At 43.3% G+C, this 22,729-nt stretch overlaps 1 protein-coding gene across 2 annotated transcripts in view; it reads right to left on the bottom strand.

Moving 5' to 3' along the window:
* The window catches only part of PCCA (propionyl-CoA carboxylase subunit alpha), a 304,978-nt gene that overhangs the window by 4,963 nt on the left and 277,286 nt on the right, over positions 1 to 22,729 (bottom strand). For both annotated transcript variants that reach the window (XM_042805848.1, XM_042805846.1), the window contains 2 exons: positions 13,992 to 14,132; positions 1,512 to 1,589 (listed from right to left, as the gene is read on the bottom strand). In XM_042805848.1, the coding sequence (XP_042661782.1) occupies positions 1,512 to 1,589; positions 13,992 to 14,132 (219 nt within the window). The remainder of the gene's footprint in view (positions 1 to 1,511; positions 1,590 to 13,991; positions 14,133 to 22,729) is intronic.

Below are 22,729 nucleotides of genomic sequence, written 5' to 3'. Positions count from 1 at the left end.
AATTAGCCAATTGTAGGTTTTAACATAGCATCTGTACAGAGTGGAAGATATTTATTACTGGGAGAACTACAGTCAGGATTTTAAGGAACAGGCCACGGGCTGCAGTATACCTCGGTGGGAAAGAGAAGGTTAAAGTTAAAAAATAAAAGGGGGCGGGTAGGAGGGGAAATGGCATTTTAATTACAAATACGAGTTAAAATCAGTGGATGCAAAGAGCAGCAATAAGGGGCTAAACAAAAGAAGCAATGATGAGAAATATTAATCAAGTGAGAGAAAAAAAATATAGGAATTAACACACGAAAGAAAATAATACAGCAGCAGTGTTAGAGCAACAGCAGAAGGTAGGTTCTCCCCCTCTCTCTGCAATTTTTTTCCTCAAGACCCGATTTTGCACTAGAAGAGGCAAGCCCTGGGTCCCAGCCTCAGTGACAACTTTAGTGCTGTGCCAAATAAGCCTTTCTCGTAAACACACAAACAGTCCTTGGCATAGGGACCCATCTTGAGATCTCCCCGAACCCTGCCAGTGGCTGACCCCGTCCCCGTCCTGGAGCGTCAGGCTCCTTGCTGCCTCCCTCTGGGCTAAGGGATCCTGCATTTGGGTTTCTTTTGCTGTTTTTAAGAACAAAATGGCAGTGCTTCAGGGAGAGCAGAGAGGCCTGTCCCTGGGCAGAAAAAGCTTTGGACGTGCTAGGAAATAGAAGAATATATAATCCAGATCTGACCAGTGATTCCTCAAGAGGGACTTTGCTCTCTCTTTGAAAAGGATGGATCAGGGGCCCGTGTCTCGAGGATGGTTTCAGACTGTGAATTATGACCTGGCACAGGGATGCTCTGAGGCCCTGATTTAGGCGTTGAAGGCATGCCCTTGTCACATAAGCTTAACCAGCTCCCTGCCCCGAGCGCTGCTTTTGGTACATCCTGTGCTGCAGGAGGAGAGTCCCAGCGCAGGGGCTGCAACGCTGATCCCCCCAGAAGCAACACACCGCAACACACAGCCTTGCAAAGCTCAACACGTTTGCAGATTTAGGCTTCATATTTAACAGTCACAATAATAAAAAAATTGCTCTTCTCATCGTCCTGCAAAAGCACTTTCTATGCCTCGTTCTGAGTGTTTTTTTAATGTCAAATTGTTTGGCATTAATGAATTAACTGGCAAAGAGATCCCTCTTCAGTTGCTCTCTGGAAAGATGGAATTTGGAGAAATGGTCTGCAACACCTTTCAATTCAACTTGGCATTGTAACATCATAGAAAACAAATTATTTAGGACTAGAAGTGTTATATGAATTTCTGAAGCCAGTAAAGCTATTTCCTGCTGTGCTATCTAAGGCTCAGAACTACTTAACAGCATTCACTGCAGATACAAATGTTAAAAATTAAAGACACCTCACTCTGAAAGACTTGCAACAATCGGACTTAATTCCTTAACAACCAGAATCCTCCTTTTTTCCTTTTTAAATTCGATCCTATTTGACAAGTTGCATATGGTTTTAAGTGACCCAAGGTAGCTTACCTTGCCTGTTTTAGCAGCAATCATACTGTTCTGCATTTTCATTGCTTCAATTACACAAATCTCTTGACCTTCTGAAACCTGGTGAAATTAAAGCAGTACAAGATGAGGACAGAGAATGTGAAATGCTCTAAGTGGGTTTGACTCTTCTGCTACATAGACTTTCGTGGCACAAGTCAAGTCAGCCAGCTATACAGTCACGACACAAACAACAAACAACAATCACAGATTGCAGCTGCTTTTGACAAAACTGGCAACAAAACAGGGGAAAAGGAATCACTTAGTTAAAACTATCACCCCAGACAAACCTGAAGGGCTCCTCTCCCATCCCATCCATTGAGCTCCAACTTCTACAGTTCACATTTCACATCCACCACAGTTCGACGACAATTAAATTCAGAGCAAAATTTAATTTGTGCAGTTTTGGCCGGGGAACCTTTGCTCTGCTTCCCTGGTGCAGATGCCACGAATACTAATCCTGATTTGGAAGCCAAAAGCTTCTTGGCACGTGTCGGGGGGGAGCATGGGCTGGAAGCTCTGGCGATACCCAACGGGCTAACGCTGAGCAGAAAGTCACACCCCTGCACGTGGCAGCACCTCGGTGGTGGCTGGTGACTTCGCACCGACGGGAGGGAGCACGCCTGCCAGCAACCACCTCCTCCCACCCACGGGGGAGGCATCACCGAGGCAAAGCCGACCTTTCCACCGCAGCTGATGGTGCTCAAAGGGAAACAGTCACGTTTCCTCCTCCTGTTTGGTCGCGCTTTGCTAACAGACATGCGCAAGCTCAAGGCCACCAGTAACCCACTGGGCTTCTCTGCTGGGCTCCCCGTGCCTCCCGGTCAGATCCTCCCTCCCACGCCTTGGCCCACGCTGCACCGAGGAAGCAGCCGCTCGGGGCCGGGGGGAGCTGCCCGTACACGAGGGGAAAAACACAGGATTCAGAATTTATCCCTCGGGTGACCCAGCGATCAGCCAGTCATTCCACGAAGCCACGGTATGCCGGAGGGGGAAGGGCAGTGGCCCTACGTGACAGCATTTCGGGCCTGTGCGGGTGCCCCCCTCCGGGGTGCCTGGCCCCGAGTGCTCACTGCAAGTCTTTTCATTAGGCTCTTTTGCAGATGTAGTCTGCCATTCACTCCTTATCCCAACAAATTTGGGATGCTTTCACTCTGATGTCAAAGTTTCATTAAAGAGGGTAATTTGAGACCTGCAGAGATCTGGTTTATGCGCTGTTATATGTGCCAGTGCACTCAAAATGTATTTGTTTCTATACATACATATATACATTTAGATATATTTCTCTAAATGTATGTAAAATGAATAATACATCTTTAAGGACAAGTATGTACTGCTTTGGAGGAATATGCTGTCTAACAGGCAGGTGTGAAGTCAGAGATCAAGGGCACATTGCATGAAGTGCATTCTGAAAAATTGAAATAAAGCTTTTTTTCCTAAAGCATCTGTCTATGGATTCTGAGCAAGACAGAAGAAAAGATGTTACCTTAAAAGGTGCTCAGACACCCTTCTCCAATAGACTGCCAACAGTAATACGAGAGGCTTTTGGGGGTAAATAAGGAAAATGCTTGCTATGGGAACATGGTGTATTAACCCGATACAGAAAACAACCAACACCCAACACTTTACCTGCAGAAATTCCATCCCGAGCTTCAGGCAAGCATTTAAGTGATTAGTAGTGTCAAATAAGGGGAGTAGTATCAAAGATTTGTTCTTTGTCCCCAGTAATTTCCCCTCTCTTCCCTTTCCCTGTCTTTTGTCTCCTTCCTTCCACACCTGCTGCTCTGCCTGTAGCCTTGTCTCAGCAGCTCGCTCCTTCCTTTTTTTCCTCCTCTTCTCGCCTTCTCACTGCTCAGCTTTTCTTCCATTTCCTCTGAACTTTCCAGACATTTCTGAGGTTAAGGGGAAGCTATGAATATCTACTTTTATTTACAAAAATAAAATAAAATTTTAAAATAAATAAACAAATAAAGGACAAGAGCGTTTGTTGGAGGGGGGTTTTTTATAGCATATTTCAGAAACAAATTTATCCACCCTCTGGTTAAACTCAGCTATCAGAGCACCAAGAACATGGTTCTCTAAGGGCTGATGAAGACTGAGATGCTAAGGACTGCAGATCTGAATTGAGTGGGCTAATTTCGACTGCACAAGAAACTCTTCTCTTGAGCCCCAGCACGATTCACCTGCAACATGGCTTCATCAGATGGATGGTGTGCAAATGAACCAGTCAGCAATTATCTAAACAGAGTTCTGGAAATACATCTACTGGAAAAGTACAGAATTGTCTCTCTAGATCTTAAGTACAGCGCTAAACTATGCCAGGAAGCATTTAGTGGTTGTGGGATGGAAATGTCCGTGAATCTGAATTTCTCCTCCATTTCCCCCCTTTCTCAAAAATAAATTTTGGTCTTTTATATAGTACCTACTGGCTCGATGACACATGAAGGTCTGGGAAGGAAATAACTCCCCCAACCCACAAAATATACAGACAAAGTATCCAGTTAACATCTAGTTTTACTAATTTGGAAGAAAGGAGGCACTTTCAGCAGGTACCACGTGTGAAAATGCCGTGTCAGTACTTCTGATGATGCCCAATTTGTTGAAAATTACCTTGGTGAAAGTGTCACTTAAGCACCGAAGTTTAATTACTGTTCTTATGTTAAACCTTTACAGCTACGCGCATTGTGTTGCAAAGCAACAAATCCTAAAATTAGGCACTTGTATCTCTCTTTTCTCTTTTTCAGTCTTTTGGGCACTGTCCAATTTCCTTCACTCCATAATTGCACATATCCTTTTGCCTGTTATTTATCCTGCAAATGAAAAACGCAGCGATGTGTATAAGTTCTTGCTTTCTTACTTATTTAAGGATTTATTTGGACCATTTTTAATGTTGCATTTTCATCGTATCATTTATTTCTTTCAGTGGATGGTAAACCAATGCAAACCACCATCTTTACATTTCAATTTAGAGAGGTCTCAGTGATGACCCGAATCTGTCAAAACAAGCAAATAAAATCAAACAAAAAATCTGATTGATTGGAACCAAGTAAAATGAAAGGGCTCCTTTTCTTAAAAGAAATCAAACTTGGGTATCTTTCTCACTGCGTTACGCTACAGACCAATCTACATTTACATTGCTTGGAATACCAGAATAAATGAGTGATTAACTATTAGACCTTCAGTCTGTATTTTAGTAGTTTATTTCTGCACAGCACAGCTCAAAGTGGCTGTTCAGTTTTGTTCTCCACAGAAGTGAAAAGGAAAATGAAAGGGAAAAAAAAAAAAAAAAAAAAGAAAGAAAAAAAAGAAGGAAAAAAAAAAACAATCGAAGAGGAAGTTACTTAACGTCTCGATGTTGCTAGCAATTCCGATGTGAGTTTGGGAATAGTCGACAGCACTGTTTGAATAGCTCGGGGACTGCACGGTGGTTGTTATCTCCTCTGGCCAAAAGGTTACACACAGGACAGGGAACTGTCTCCAGTCATTTCCTGACCAAGCAACTCACGGCACGGGGTGGAAGCAGAATCTGAGAAGCAGCAACCCCGAGCCGCTTTCATTGCACCTACAGGAGGACTGTAAAGACTAATTGCACTTACGGGTAGGCCTCTCTCAAACTCAGAAACACAAAAAGACAGCGCACACCCGAGGGCATTGCTACCACGGGATCTCTGTGAATATGGTACACTTTCCTCAGACTTTTGTGCGTCATCTGATAAAGACTTAACGATTGTGACAGGACGTCTTCAGTGTTAGGCTTACAAAATGGTCACAAGCCCCACAAGTCTTTCTGATAAACCCAATCGGCACTGATGTATTTCCCCACTCTCTGTCTAATTGGTGTAAAGTTTGCAGATCTGAATCCCCTATCTTTTATCCAGCTTGCTGCGTCCTCTCCTTTGACATGAGGTCAGGGTTCACATTCGCATCCGATTATCGAAGTGGCACTCATTAACCGGCAGCCTGCCTCGCACCAAAATGAGTTCGCTGGAAGGGGAACTCGGCCCATTTACTCAGCAGATTTTAGCATTTTAAGGAGGCCTGAATGTCACACGGTATTGCTACATTTTGAGGAGTTTCAGACATCTCCAGCTGATGATTAATTGTGAGTGATGGGAAATAAAATCCAGTAAAGCCAGCTGCTTGCCATGGTCGGCAAAATTACTATAATGGATATAGGCTGCCAATTTTCCAGTTTTACTGGCAAGTCTTCCAAGTGTAATTAAGGGAAGTTATAAATGATATGGAAATCTATCAAGTCCCATTTATTTTCAGAGGACTCTTTCCCCTGAGACTTTTATCTTCAAGCTTATAGTTTGCTTTGTTGTGCTAATGATTTAAACCACTTCTTATTTCTGATTAAAGCCCCCAATATCCTTCATAAGAAGTTAGATCCACTTTATACAGAAGGATTTAAAGAAACAGAAACCTTTTTAAAGTTGTGTTTGTTAACCATGCTGAGCTCTTGCTTCCTCTGTGGAGGCACAACAGAGCATCCTCCATCTTAGGCAACTCGCTACCGTCTGGATTTCTGCTTCCAACAAATTCTGGGGATTGGAAAAGATCTGCTGGGGGGGAGGGTGGGGGAAAAAGGGAGTAGAAGAAATTAAATTTAAAAATCCACTCTCAACAAAACCCCAACTTCCCTTCAAATCCTAAATCCTCCAAAAACAAAGATCATAGGTGCTGCCTTAGATGCTAGGCATTTAGCACAGGGTGGTGTTGCTCACTAATGTTGTTTGATTTGGAATAAAAGCATGAAAATGATGTGCAAAGGCCTAAAATTGGAGATGTAAAGGATGACTGCACAGTATTCCATTTCTCAATTTCATCCTTCAGAGCCACAAAATGGGGGTGATACAGTTACTGGATGAGATTTACAGTAACAGCTGTGGTCTTCCCACACAAGGGAGGACCTTCTAATGGGCTAAGGTCTGTTTTGAACAGACGGGGAGTAGCAAAACAAGGTTCCCTATTAAGGGTGTGCAGTAATATTCCTGATAAAGAGAATGAGTAGTGGTAGTCAGATTGCTTTAAGAGACCTAAATCTCCTTTCGCTGTTTAAAAAAAAAAAAAAAAAGAAATAGAGCTATTTTAGAAAGTGCTAACTGCTAAATAAATGAAAGACATGTAAATGTAAGGGTTTGGGTTTTTTCTTAATCTCCTCACTACGAACTGTAAAGAATGCATAGGAACCAGTGCCAGGGGCATATGGCTTTCTCCTGTGCTGAACATTCATACAAAAGACAGGTTCATCAGTCATTGGAGTATCTGGATAAAAAATTAGCTCCTGATGGATGGTATTTAGAGCTTACCTGCTGCTAGTACATTACCAGAGAAACACAGGTTTTGAAACCCACATGACATTAGAAACTGCAGACCATGAAATACCCCACGTGCAGGCGCACTCATAATGTACGCCAGGTTACACAAAATAAGAAATAAGCTATTTAAACCCTCTGCCTAAAATTGGGCCCGCTGCAAGGAACCCTGGGTCAGCCCTACACAGGCCAATTAATGCACAGCATCTGCTGTATAGAAGCCGTGCATGAAGCACTTCCGAATGATTTCAGCAATTAAAAGAAAACTGTTTCCTGCCTGTTCTGACAGCAACTGTTTCAATGCAAGAGTGAGCACCAAATCATTGTGTGCAGCTGAAAAAATTAAGTCTTTTTTTTTTTTTTTTTTTTAAATCTTGTGAAAAGGGGGTGGGAGGGATGAAGATTTCTTACGGAGTCGGATCGTTCTTTTGTTGTCCGACATTCTGTGTTTTTCTGCCAAATTAGACAGAAGGCTCCGAGGGTTTACGGGGCCCTCTACAGTATCACCTTCTGGTGCACTGTGGCTCCCTAAAAAGATGGATCAATATCAACCCTGCTGATTTGCCTACAAAAGTGAAAATCCCTCAATTACATTTTTAAGACCATTATATTTAGAACACAGGTGCTCCGATGCGTAACATTTTTAAGGCTCTTGGAGCTGAAGGGGAAAAAACAGCGAGAGCCTCAAGCAAAAACGATCTTAGATTTGGTTAAAAGTGAAGCGAGGACTGGATTTTATTGGTATCTCCTTTCTCAGCTTTGGGGAGACACCAGTAAATATCCCTTGCAATTTCCACTATGCTGCAACCTGTGTCCCTGTTGAGCCTTGTAAGTAAGAAGGGACAATGCAAGACGGTGCCATATGAAATCCAGCTACCCTCTCCTGTAGCCTTCTGCAAAACAATTACAAACATTCATCTTGTTTATGCCTGTGCAAAACCACCAAACAGCGAAGTAAGTATGCATTCACTACCTAGAACCCTCACGAAGATACTGGGATTTTTGTTTGTTTGTTGTTCAAACTTAGTCCACGCTGGTATCACTCCCCTCCCAGATTTTTTTTCTCTCTGATTTGGCAATCTGGCAGCAAACATCCAACAAGAAAACAAATCAAGAGGAATTGGATGAGCAGCAACTGAAATTCCTCGACATTGTCCATTATCATGTAAAGTAATTAGTGCAGGTTTTCCCTTCTTTCCAAATTAACTTTGAAGCGGGAGCTACAGAGCTGCAAATATAATTAGCAGCAATTAATAGCGCTTGACAAATCATTATTAAACATTTTTTGCCACACTCCTTCCGCAAACGAATCCGAAGATAGCACATCCCGAATTTTGTGAGCTCTGACTAACCGCAGGTCAGTGATGTTCCCCTGGCAGCTCTCAGCACTGGTCACTGCTCTCACGTACCCAAAACACACCTCCCCAGCCGCTTCCACGATCCCAGCGCCCCGGGGAAGCGGCGGGCAGGCAGCGCGCTCCTGGGGGCGATCCTCGTGCTGCTCAGCCCAACGCAAGGCTTGGTTTCCATCACACCGATCTTTATCAGTCACAACTTTTTTAGTAGTGGCTAAAAAGCTGCTTATCACTTGGAAAGGCAAAGCACACCAATTTAAAAAAAAAAAAAAAAAAAAAAAAAAAAATGAATTCTTATCAAAAGGTGATAGCGTTTTTCCCCAAGGAGGAAACACTAATCATATTGACTATTTGTACCTCATCACCAGAATAGGATATCATTCTTAATTACACCGTACTTGAACACAGATCTTAGACTGCACAACTGCATAAAGATATAGAAGAAAAATCGATTCAAGTCAAATATAAAAAATGACATAAATATATTATGAGCATTACTATAGCTAAGGGGTTTTTTAATGTAACCACAATTATCACTTGAAGCCTCATGTTATAAGAATTGCAAAGTATTTGAATGCTTTTACTCTTGAAATTTCACAACTGTGAAAATGTTTTCATTTCCTGTTTACCAATAGGTTTTTTTCCCAACAAAAATACACTTCAAAGAAATACTTAATATGCAGAATCATAAAAACTACGTGAGGTTTGTGACTACATTTGGTCAACTTTGCAAACTCCCTTTAACTGAAAAATGCAGTTTATATTTGCTCTGGAATCACTGAAGAACAGGAGGAAGAAAAGGAGGTGGAGGGAAAGAAAAAGGAAAAACAATAATTAAAAAAAAAAAAAAGGTTCACATACAAGCTAAAAATCTAATTTGATTTTAAGAAAATCTTACTAAATTATTGATACCATATTCGTCTAAATAATGTCTGAAACTGTTACTTAAGGGAACACATTTTACTGTTTTTCCTGGTTGTTATTCCTCTGTTATAAATTCCAACCTGTATAATTTTAAGAAAGAGAATTTTTTTTTTTTTTCCCCCCAGAATTTGAGGTCTGAATGGCAAATATGATTTAAAACAACACACAACTGGCTGACAGCAACAGGTAACTTTATAACTTCACCTTTTCTTTCACGAGAATGAACAATGTAGTGAGAAACAGAATTTAGGAAGCTGGTTTGTTTTGGTTTTTAGTAGTGAGTATTTCAGCAGTAGAGGTCAAGCAAAACATATCTTTTTCCCATAGCAAGAACTTTCCAAGGCTTGTGAAATGGAAAATTATGGAGAAAGATTTTTTTTTTTAAACCATTCTTCTAAAGAATAACAAGAGAAATTGAAGTAACATGCACGCAACTGAACTGGAAAAGGAATACAGTTTAAAAGAACTGGAATGCAGTTTAAAACATCCTCCTTGGTTGTTTTTAAAATATGGAATCGCTGACAGTAATGTGTCTTGTAAGTTATACAACTAAAAAAGCAGCCTTCAAGTTACCCACTTTTGAATTACTGAGATAATTAGCAAATACATTTAACAGCTGACATCCTGGTAGGAAAAAATCATCCCATGAAGTATGGCTACACTAGCATCCATTTGAAATCATGAGAAATTTTGATATGAGAAAAGTCCATTTAAAGAGTGGTTTGAATGCTGGTAACTTCCAAAACCTGGGGTAATCCTGAATTACTAGAGAGGAAATTTAGAAATTTAGGTCAAAATAACTAACTGTCCTCTTCTTTTGGCAGTAGTCCTATAAGGATTTGTAATGCTGGGGTGTTTACCCAGAGCTGCTTTTCTTTTACATATTTATGGACGGGGGGAATCACTAAAGCGATTCAGGCTCCCAGCACTGGTGTTACCTTACTGACCAATGCTTGGCTTAGTAATGCCACCTGTTCTGCCTAATTTAATTAAAAAAGAAAAGCAACCAACAGAAACATGCAACTAAAAGAAAGATATCTTTGCATTTCTAACAGATAGAAAACTGAAAAAGCAAGAACTATATTCATAGGCAAAAATATAGCGCAGGCTACAAGGCAATCAGGACAGTTAACATCTTTTTTGTTGCTGTAGACAGTTTGGACTATCAAAGTCAGAATCATCCGTGGGAGCACTTTGGGTGGCTTGCTTCAAATGGGGTACAACAACATTGCTTCACTTGTTCAACCATTAGGATTCTGGGCTTTCCCCACTCCAACTTCAGTGCACAGGGTCCTACACGCACAAAAATCAAGTCAAGCAACTCGAGACGAAGAAGAAATATTTGCAAGTGCCTGTCGGCTTCCTGCCCTCTAAGCAAAGCAGTGGATTTGTGCTGCTTTAGTAGTTTTTATGGTGCTGTATTTGTGGCAGTTGTGGTGAGACTAAAACCACATGCAGTGCCATCTCCACGCTCCGGCATAAAAACGCCGCGGTGTGCTAGCAGGGCTGGCTTGTGCAGCCATCGGTGCCAGCAGAAACAGAACGAGGCCCTTGCCTGGATTCTTGAGGCCCACTGGTTTCTCTGGCCCTTGGCACCACGGGGAACCAAAAAGTAACTCTCCCAAAACTCAATTTCATCCTAATGCACACTCAGCATTAACAACCTACTTACAAAATAAGCATGCAAACACCCTTACCCCCCAAAAATGGGTATTTGCTATGTAACATGACATAACATGACATGAGGAATGTAAGCTAAATTTAAATCTTCTTTCCCTAAATAATATTAACCTCCTTTCCAGTCAGCCAGATTTCTAATTGTTTTGTTGTTTACGTTGCTATCTGCTTCTGAGTGCCTTCATTGTGTTTCCAGGAATAACTGAGTGACAAGTAATTGCAGTCTTCTGATCACATGAAGGAAAATAAAGAAAGTAGAAAGTAACTAAAAAGCTAAAAAAAATTGGCAGCATCACAACTTCTGCTTCTCCCTACATGACAAACAGCACTTCCCCACTGTGTTACTAAAGTCTGTAGATCATTTTAAAGACAAAAGAAAATAAATTCCTTGCATATGCAATCTCTTTTGGCAAAAATGAATTGAAAACTGCTTATCAGACCAGCTGGATAGAGGATGCTCACACAGCCTTCTATCGGGCTTCATCAGGCCAAAGTATTTTCCAGCAGCAGCAGTCAGATGAGAACACTGTGCTTCAAGGAAAAAGAGTGGTACATCGAGTGAGGAAAACTAACGCAGAGATCAGCGCCGCCGTCTCATTTGGCTAAGGACACACAGAGAGGGACTAACCGACACCACAGGCTTTACCTGACTGGGCGTGATGCCCCCCTGCAGCCGAGCCGCAGGCACTAAACCCGAGTTGGCAAGCGCCCGCAGCCATTCAGACAAAAACGAGGTGCCCCCTCTCTAGGAGTTTTCTCAAGTGACACCTGAAGGAGTGTGCTGCTGGCCGACCGCTCGGAGAGCACCTCTGCCAGCGCGGCACCGCTGGGCAGAGACCACAGGTTAGGAGCAGACCCCCGCAGAGCAGCTAACAGCTCCGCTGCCAGCACCCGCAACACCTGAGCGGAAGGATGGACAGCTGCCTCGCGCCCTCCCGTCTCTCAGCCGCGCTGCTTTCACACACACCGTGCAAATCTGAGCTGCCGAATCCAGCTGCAAACACAGAATGGGAGCTACTTGAACCCCCATTTCCCCAGCACTCTAAAGAAATTAGACTTTTCCCAAGCCGTGTGACAAAAAGAGCTGTATTTATCCGGGAGCTACAGTTCCCTGCCCATCGTGCCTGGGACAGCTGCAGTGAGTGAGCCGGTTTCTGACGGACAGCCAAAACCTGTAATCTGAATCACACCATCCCACCGCTTATTCAGAGCCCATAGCTGATGCTACCCTCATCTCGCTTGCTGTCTCGCTTTTTTTTAACGTTTTGACACTAGTCCTGAAAAGGAAGGATTTAAGTTAAACCCTTTTCAATAACGCAAATGTGTTTTTGCAATTAGAGCCACACAATTAGCATTGACAAGCTCAGGTCAGCAGAAGAGATTACGCTGTTCAAATGCTCTGCCACTCAGTGCCTCCAGCAAAAGGCTGCAGGAGAGGAGAAGAGGAGAAAAAAAAAAAATCCCCACACATTATTTAACAACTTGTGCTCTGATGCACTGCACCACTTGTGGATTTGTGGAGGGAGATTCATTTATTTATTTACTTAAAATCCCTTTGGCTCTGGCCTCCTTCTCAACTAGTTCTATTTGTTCAAGACAAGAACTGTCTATTCTTCAGGGCAAGGAGGATGGTAACATTTAGCAGAATTAACTTCTGAACAAAAATCTTAAATAAATTTTAAAAGTCTCAAAATCCTTGCCTTAAAACTGTTTCCCTTCATTTTTCACCAAAAAATAAAAAAAAGTATTTGCTTAAAATCTCCCTCTCTCAGCCACTCATATTGCCTAGACACAGAAATCACAGATTTCTTTGTCCATGCAGTAACACAGCGATTAATTTTAATTGAATACTGCTGGTTTTAAAGGTATAAACAGTGTGTGTATGCATGTGTAGATCACAAAACCAGAAAGCTAAGTGTAGAAGGTAAAATAATTTCTCTTGCTGATTTTTACTCAGCTGTACTTAGTTCTGTTTCCTCTGAAATGTCTTTAATTCATTACTATAAATAATTGCACCTACAGATCTTTAACACTAACACAATGACTTGCTCCTCTCTGTAAATAGATAGAAACAACCACATATTCTAAAACCAGAAGTAGCAAAATTTAAGCAAACAAATCATTTTAGCAGCACAGTTGATGACTGTCACATAGTAAGTGCAGTGCTAATTTTGGACTTGAGATCTTGATCCCATTTCTACACCATCTCTCAAGAAAATCTATGCTTCATTGCCATAAATTATGAACTCTATGACTAAAGCTTTCTGTTTGTATCTAAGTGCCACATACATGTTTATGGCACCATTTAGTTGACAATACTGCTTTAAAATTAATCGGCACAATCTGATTCAAATATTCCTGTGTCTGCATCACTCTATTGCTTTCAATGGTTATGAGATAAGGGCCCTGACCTCAGAAATAACATATGATACAATATGGCAGAATTACATATAAAGTTGAGTTCAAGTAGGTGTTTATATGTAACTCTAAAACACTCTATTTACATTCGTTTCCAGCTGGATGTGAGGTAAGAAGCACTGGAAATCCCCAGGACAGCAACAGAATGTTCTGTTGCCCTTCTGTATGTCAAGTTTATTCCTTCTGCAGGATAAGAGGATTCCCATAAGAGACTGGGAATTCCCAGCATGGAAAACCCAATTCAAGAGATCCACATCTTGCAAAATGTTAACATGGGGATTCTTAAAAAAAAAAAAAAAAAATGGGGTGGAAGAGAAGGAAAAGCAAGTTAAATACCTATCCTGTGTCCCTTGTGTTTAGTAATATTTTCACTGCTTCAAGGCAGAGAAACAACAATCCCCTCCTGCTAGCACTAATAGCACGTATATACACACGCATATAGGCACACACTATTTTTTTCCCCCGCCAAGGCATTTGTGATACAAAACCAAGCTATTTGTTGAGTTTCAGCTGTGGACTCATACCCAGCTGAAAATTTTCCTTTTAAAGTGAGTTTAATTTGAATTGTGTGTCCTTTATTAGTTTTTGTAATTCAAATGAGAGGCAGTACACATCCTTCAGCACACTTTATTCTACAAGTGACGTATTAAAAAAAAAAAAAAAAAAAAAAAAAAAAAAAAAAGCAACCTGTGACCTGTAGTTTCAGTTGCACCAAGGAGAAATTTGTGTGGAATATAAAATAAAAATGCAGATATATAGATCACGTTTCTTACCGTGTCCCCAGGCTTGACAGAAACTGCCACCACTGCTCCAGGCATGGGAGATCTCAAAATGCTGGAGGTGTCCTCTGCTGCTTTCTCTGGCATGTACTTGCTCAGCTCAGCAGCAACCTTCGTCAGTATTTGTAATTTGTACTAAAGAATAGGAAGAGGAATGTTTTAGAAAACTGCACCTTGGTGAATTCCAGTCAACAATCTGCACTATTTTATGGCATGTTTTTATGTAATGCATCTGTTATCTATTCTTCACGGGACTATCTAAAAACCACTGTTTGAAATCTTTATTCAGAGTTTCATTTTCAGGATGTAGAAAGAAAAATATGCAACCACAACCTGCAGCAGTGAGCACGTTAAAAGGAAAGAATCAAGTACAGTAGTAAAGAAATGTTCAGATTCATTTGAAAAATTGGGGGTAGAGAGGGGAGATACAAATTTAAGAAGCAGAAATACCCTTACGCTTAGTGCACGTTACCTTTAGTGGATAAGGAATATTGAGGGATTCGTTTCCAGTGCTGTGCTGAATTGGAAACTGACCCTTGGGGAAAGTCTGCCAGATTTTCAGTGACAGGATTGATTTTAAACATCATGTTTGCTTTTTAAACATTTCTTTTTATCATGTATTTAATGTCTGAAGTTAATGACTTCCTTAGATTTTGCAGTTAAAACGTATTGAGCAACTTTGATTCCATTTTTCCATGCGCAGGCAGAACGACGGAACGCTGAGGGTTGCAGTGAACAGACTTTATCTGTAATGAAACCTGTTCAGCAACTGCTCTCAATAAAAACAAACAAACAAACAAACAAACCAAAAAAACAGTAAAAGAAAAAAAATAAAATGTTTTCTCTAGTATGTTTTCCTGCAGGTAGGAACGGAAAAGAACACGACGACCCCCACGCGCCTGAGAGCACGCCTTTCAACAAACCCCTGCGGAAAACACGCGTGGGCACTGATGTCGGCTCCAGGCTTTTCCGTTTCAAAACCCCGCGACCCCTCCGCGTCCGCGTCCCGCCGTGTCCGGCCCCCACGGGTCGCCGCGCGCCGCCAGGGGGCAGCAGGTCCCCGCGCGACGCTCCCGCCTCGCGCCGGGGGCCCCACCGCGGCCCGGCCGTAATTTAAACAAAGGTTTTTTTCCTAATAAGCATTGGATGAACCGCATTTACAATGCAAATGCCTATTTTGCCGATGTAAAGTTCAACACCTTGCTTCGCACAGTATGTTTTCCTCCAAAACAATTTGCTATTGTTTTATGAGCAACGAAATGTCTTTACTTTTCATTTTCACACGGACAGAAAAAACCCGATATCCTTACGGTGAAGGTAAAGGGGGACTCTACCTTCTGCTTCCGTAGAGAGCGGAACAAGGTGTTTAGAAATCCACGCAAAAGGTGATTAACTCTGCAGTGACATCTTTAAAAAGCACCTTTCGAAGCCAAATTACAACAACGGAGCGGAGGATTACCACCCGCCACAAACGGCGTTTGGACACACGAGACTGTGTACAGTGAACAGGGCAGTCGCTCAGTTCGGAATACTTGCTTCTAATCAGAAATGCAAGCCAATGGTTAAATGAACCGATCCTCCACCGCCACCCCAGTAAAATGCAGTAAAACGCCACAACAATATTCCCTGAAGCCGTAAACTGCACCCAAAGACCCGAGAACCCATGCCCAAAAGCTGCCACTGGGAAACCGGCACCATTTTGTACTCAGAAAAGCTGCTTTAACTCCAGGCCTCCTGCAGGCATCATCATGACAATTAAGGCTGTGGCACTCAGATTTTCCACCCCAAAATACAGCTACTTCTCTCCCTGAGCAAGCAGCTACACTCAGTGAGGCTTGCTCCGCGCTGTTTCTTTTTTTTCTGAAAGTAGAGCGTGTGTGTGCGCGTGTGCGTACACACACCTGCATGTATGCTGTGGGGAGAGGGGAGGTGATGCCTACAGGAGATTTGATGACAGAAGTTGCAAATAGAATTGCAGCAGTGTGACAAGTCAAATAATAACATCTTATGCATGTTTCTTTACTCTTGAGTGTCTGTTTTGCAATCAAGACATACAAGTGTCTGCCAGTTTCTGAAGGATATGATCCTTAAGTGAAATTACTGTGCAAATAAAAGCTTTTTACTCCTATTAAAATTCATCTGAGTCATAAGTGGCAAGGAAAAAAAGCTTGCAGAGTGTATTCTGCTGTCAATCTAATAAACATTCTGTGCAGAGGGACTATTTATCAAAGATAAATTGTACTTAAAAGTCCTTCATTAAATCTATGGGGGGGAATATAATTACATCAAATTGCACAGTTTCAGTATCCGTGGTTAGTGTCTTCTTTGTAGTCAGAGTTTGAAAATAAAAAAAAAAAAAAAAAAAAGGAAGAAAACATAAGTTAGATTTGTGGACTGTATTGTTGCCTCTTGCAAGAGACTATTTTGATACAATTTCAAAGGATTGGGCTTAGATACTATTTAGTTTTTTAAGCCACATATAACACATCCAAGCTGCCCAATTTCAAGATTTAAACTTGAAGTGAAAGCTATACCTTCTGCATTCATCTCGGTTAGACTATTTCACAGGGACTGAAATACAGACTTGCCTACGCACTCCACAACATACAGCAGTGGGGGGAAAACCATATTCCTCAGTATGCTGCACTTTAAAGCTCAGTTCTCCACACCAAGTTAAAATATCCCTACCAAACATTGTTTTTACTATCTTTATAATTTTCATATCTTTTAGATTCCTTTCTCTGCAGGACTCCTGCTTTACTTGGAGTGAGATGTAAGAGTCAGTACACTCAAAGCTTTAAAACGCAGGTCTTTGTTATTGATGAGCTGTTCCTTTTCCTTTTGTATTTGTTTATTGTTCTTTAGTCTGTTTGGGGGATAAGCAAGTTACTGTAATCAAAAAGTAAAAAATAACAACAGTAAACTTCTGGGGAAAGGCCTTTTTTGGGACAGTTGGTTCACAAATAACCTTTCAGAATAGAAAAAGACAAAGCCGCAAAGAAAGGTTCCTTCTTTAAGATTACCTTTGATGTATTTCTGCTGCTGGCTGGACCCCACTAAATACCCACATAAGTGTCCCTTTGTAAAGCTGGTTCTTGTCTCTCGGGGAGGAGCTGGGCAGGGGGTGCAAGGGGCTGCTCACCTAACCCAGGTGCCGCCTGGGGCTCAGGGAGAACCACCAGGCTCTCTGGAAGACCACCTCAAACAACGCCTGCCAGTGCTGCTCCCACAAAGGCAATTAAGAATATACCACATTCTGTCATTACACGATTAACCGTGCTGCTGTGCCATTGATCTGGTGAGGGCAACGCTGAACGTACGAAGCAGACGTTTCAGTACACTACCAACGGAGTGCGGATGAGGTTTGGGTTTGCTTCCTTTATCCTCAGGAGACGGGAGAAAGAGCGAGCGTAAATTGGGGAGGGCTGTAAACTTTGGCTTATAAATAGAGACCAGAAGGTTTCCACTGGCCTAAACCAGAACACACATCTGTTGGAGTCATAAATAGATTGTGGGTGGACTCTCGGAGCAAGGAAATCTGCTAGCCATCAGATCTGCGCTGACGAGTAGTTGTCACCAGCCACTGTTCCAGGCCACGGGGCTTCAAGAGCCTAATTCTGCCAGCCACAGTAAAGTCAATAAAGAGGTACCCGAAAGGGGCCGCAGAGCTTTTGATGGCCCAGAAAACAGGTGTTTCTTTTCCACAAGACTGCTGGAGTCCATGATCAGTTGGCAAAAATTGTAGTAGGGAAAAGTGATGTTACTTAATAGTTTTCTACGGGTAACAGTATCCTGTCCTACCTCGCCCACTCAATGAACTGGATGTCCATGTAACGCAAAACTACCTCTTACACCCAAATCTCCGTGACAAATAGGAAGGAAACAAAAAGGTGTAATAATAGTAGTGCAAAGGAGTAAGGTGGGGGAAGGAAAGCAAATACAGTGAAAATTATACCTTGGGTTTCGTGGAGGTTTTTTGTAGACATATTCCGTGCTGATCCCCCCCAAGTCGGTAGACAAGAAGTAGACCAGCTGCTACAAAAAAGGTGGCCAGGGCACATCTGACCCCAACTTTGCTTAAAACCAAGTTCTACAGTTTGCACAGATATGGTTCCCTTGCCGTGTACAACAGAATATTGTAAACCTTCAGTAAAATCCTCAAAACTGCACTCTGTTATATCTCACGTTCCTTTATTAAATATGATCTTCGCTGTATACCTAAAATTCATGTCCCCAGAAGCTGTAAATGTTCAAGCTCCTTTGGAGATTTTATAGAGCAATCTAATGTATCACTACCCATATGTTACTTACGGCAGTGTTTGGACTGCTGACCAGATGTGGATTTTCAAGTCTGCTTTCCCTAAATGTTCGACCATGTTTTTCAGACGTCTGTCATTCTTGTGGTCAGGAGGGTGAAAATCTTATGTAGCTCAGATTTCAGTAGAGAAACTGTCTGCTGTGCGTCTTCATTATCGTCAGTAACCTTACAGTCTCATTTTTGGAATCAGTGAAATTTATTAACTGTGGTCACATAGTTTCCCTTTAACATTCTTAATCCTCATCCTGCCTCAAGTCACTTAACTGTTGTCACCTGCGGTCTGAGAATCATAGATCCACAAGTAAGTAGTATGTTACTTGGTATTTATTCAAAGCAGCACTAAGCAACGTTCCAGTGCTGAACACAGTGAGCACGCTGCATTTTTTGTTAACCATTATACATTTTAACATCGGGGCCGCACCCTTGCTTAGATTTCCACCACAGCACCTAAACGGGTAAATGATGTCTTTACTCCATATTACTTGAAGGTGTCAGGCACCACCTTCTTTCAGAGTCAAGGATTTCTTACTCAACAAGGAGATGAATGACAGTTTGCAAACCAGAGGATTTTTTTTCCGAGCTCTAGAGCTAATTTACTTCCGCAGGGTGGTGGTGAGGACTACTGGCATTAACACCTGCACAACACAACGGCACTTTTAGTCTGATGGAGGAGCAAACACTCAACATGTTCCGGAGACAGTTAAAAACCAAAGCCAAAAACAAAGCAGCCACAAAAAATAATGAGCAAAGCTTTAGTAGCAGCAAAAGGGAAAGAAAAAATGAGAGGAGCCTCACCACCAGATAGCACCCACTCCGGCAGCAGAAACTTAATTAGAATTGTAATTCAGCCACATTTCCCACTTCCCAGCCCTTGTGTGATAGACAATTAACACTCCGGAGAAACCTAACACGGGTTAAAGCCACGCAAAAATACATTCCCTCCACCTCAGCCTAAGGCTGAAGGGGCAGAACCAGCCCCCTGCAGCCGCCCGCCGGGAGATGCGCTCCGCCGGGGGCCGGCCCGCCGCCGCGCAGCGCGGGATGCGCGGGGGGTGGGATGCGCGGGGAGGAGGGATGCGCGGGGAGGGAGGGATGCGCGGGGGGGGGAGTGCGCGGGGGGTGGGATGCGCGGGGGGTGGGATGCGAGGGGAAGGAGGGATGCGCGGGGGGCGGGGTGCGCGGGGGGTGGGATGCGCGGGGGGTGGGATGCGCGGGGGGTGGGATGCGCGGGGGGTGGGATGCGCGGGGAAGGAGGGATGCGCGGGGGGTGGGATGCGCGGGGGGCGGGGTGCGCGGGGAGGGAGGGATGCGCGGGGGGGGAGGGATGCGCGGGGGGCGGGGTGCGCGGGGAGGGAGGGATGCGCGGGGGGGGGGAGTGCGCGGGGAGGGATGCGCGGGGGTGGGAGTGCGCGGGGAGGGAGGGATGCACGGGGAAGGAGGGATGCGCGGGGAGGGAGGGATGCACGGGGAAGGAGGGATGCGGGGGGAGGGCGGGATGCGCGGGGAAGGAGGGATGCGGGGGGGGCGGGGTGCGCGGGGAGGGAGGGATGCGCGGGGAAGGAGGGATGCGCGGGGGGCAGGATGCGCGGGGAAGGAGGGATGCGCGGGGAGGGAGGGATGCGCGGGGAGGGAGGGATGCGCGGGGAGGGAGGGATGCGCGGGGGGCGGGGTGCGCGGGGCGCGGAGCCGCGCGGGCGCGGGAGCCGCTGCCGCCGCCGGAGCAGCCCGTCGGCGCACGGCTTTGACAACTCCATCAGCGCAGTCTCCAGGTAGCTGTCAATCAGGATGCATCATTTAATACAACAGCACACTAAGGATTTTCTCCTCCAACCCACATGACAGCGCAGCTACAGCTCTATTTATACCAGCGCCCAGTTGTGTTTACAATGCTGCTGTAATTAGAAAAGATGCAACAGGCAGCAATATTATTCAGATTTCCATTTTGCCATGCTGCCATGTAAAGTGCGATCTTGCTTCACAGAGTCATGCTAAATGACAAAAGCGCTATTTTCTTCAGTCTCTGTGCTCAGACAGCACTTCATTTGCAGCTATCTATAATTAGATTAATGGTGTAGTGCCGTACAAAGCAGGCCCACTTCACATCAGATAGCATATGAATTAGGACAAACACTTATTTCAATTCCAGGCAGAGAAAGCAGTGACTGGGGTATTTAGCATACCCTTTATGGTGGAATGAGATGTTAATTGTGTACCATTACCTCTAAACTGCTTGCTTGTTGTATAAATCACTGTGCTAATTGATGCAGAGATAGAAACGTAGCCACAGGCAAGAAAGCAACGGAATGAGAGCTGAAGATGGTGGATAAAGGATTATCGAGTAAAACCATATGGAGATGAGGTTCCTTTGAAACCTGCGCACAAACAGCACTACTATGAACTACAGGGGGAAAAGTGCTGCACTGATGCGTAAGAAAAAAAAAATATATATTTTACATCATCGCTTCAGAACAGAATCTTAGTAGCGAATCCGAGCCAAGAAGAAAACTGAGGAATAAACACGTGTAATGAACCTCAGCAGACGCTTCCAAAAGACAAGTAGCAGGCTAAGGAGGCCCTGGGAACAGTTGCCACCCTGCCCGGGTTTTGGGGGCCTGAGTTAATAAGTGACATTTGTAAACTATGAGGAGCAGATGTTCCCCTGACCCATCTGTGGACTAGAAATGCAGGCTCTTTAAACAGAAACTGTGTTTTTGCTAAGAAAAAAAAAAAACAAAACAAAAAAAAAAAAAAAAAAAAACAAAAAACCAAAACACAAAAAGCCCCATAAATGAATAACAACAACAACAAAAAAAAAAAAACCACAAAAATAAAAAACCACAAACAAACAGAAACCGAAACAAACAAACAAGCAAAAAAGGGCAAACACCAAGCAAAGAAAAAAACCACAAACAAAACCCCAAGACATTCAAGTGGCTGGTGGTAAGGAGGAAGAAGGGAAGCAGCTTTACACACCTGTAGTAACAACTACACATATTCTAGCCCGTAAACATACAGAGAGAAGAAAATCCCTGAAAATCCCCCTCCACATACTGTGGAAGCAGGAGAGGAGAATCTCTCAGAAGCAGCAAGTAGCTGGCAGCACCAGGACGAATGAAGCCTGCTTCCTCACCCATGGGGTCTGTAACTGTTGGCCATCCCTAAACCAGCACTGCGGCCCCGGGGACGTTCGGCACTCCACTCCCCAGTGTAGATTCTCTCACCATAAATAAACGGTGAGTTTTACCAAACCCTCAGCCCACACACCCTAGCACATGAAATTGCAGCCTCTTCCTCCAGCTGGACACCTTATATTCACGAAAGGGTTTGGACCATAACCCTTTTAGGACCTTTCCCCCGCTGCTACATTTGAAGTCGCTCAACTAAGTCAAAGTTACTGGGGAGCCGAGGGGCAAGCACACCCGACGGACACCCAGACTGCCTGCCTGAGCCTCGCTTTCCTGGCAGAGGTGGCTAAATATACCATTAAAAAAGAAAGACGAGCTACAATGCCACCTTGAGCACCACATTCAAGGGCAAGGCAGCTGGGTGACATGCTCGCCGTTGAGCCATGCTCCCATCCTCACAGACGTTGCAAATCTGTCTGGTATAACTTTTATTCTGCAGAAGAGTGGCTCTAGTACACATGTGGGAACCAATGCCACTGCACTCGAAATCATCTCCCTCTGCCTCCAAATTATGATACAAACCTTTTCCTTAAGCTTCTTGTTCAGAACACTTGGTTGAACTTGTACACAGCTAAGACTTAGCTTCATACTTTGATCACTAAAAAAATGCCAAGACAAAATGCTAGCAACTAAAATACCACACAATGCCCCGTGCTGAAAAAAAAACATATTTCCCTCACTCACAACATGACACTTAAGAGCAAATGCTGACTTTCAGCCACGAGCTCTAAGATCTTAGCACAGTGAAATAAACTTCAAAAAAATACAAGGTAACTTCACCTGGGTGTTCAATCGCCACTACTCTTCAGTGTTTGACACTGCCTTAGCTTAAAAGAGCAAAGAGAATGCATTATATTTATAAGATATCTCACTGTCCTAAGGTTCACTAAAGAGACTGAGATGCAGGATTTTCCAATCTTGTTTTCAATTTTCTTTTGGAACTACTGATTTTTCCTACTAAGGGCAGATAATTATTCCGGGGGGGAGGATGTAAAGTATTGTAGTAGTGTTTATTGACCTCAGGTCCCCGAGAAATACACCTAACAAATACATACGTATACATGTATCCATGTATATAAAGAAGGGTTTAGGGGTGGACAGTTACCCATTACAAACAAGCAGTACTAATGTACAAATTACTGCTTGCTGCAAAATCAAGTGGATAGCAGAAGAAAACCACACATTGGTTGACAAAGTGCTTCAATTGCTTTGAGAGGAAACTTTAAATT

The sequence above is a fragment of the Tyto alba genome, unplaced genomic scaffold (genome assembly GCF_018691265.1).
Source record: "Tyto alba isolate M040663 unplaced genomic scaffold, T.alba_DEE_v4.0 Super-Scaffold_45, whole genome shotgun sequence".
NCBI lineage: Eukaryota > Metazoa > Chordata > Aves > Strigiformes > Tytonidae > Tyto > Tyto alba.
This window is presented reverse-complemented; position numbering and strand designations above follow the sequence as displayed.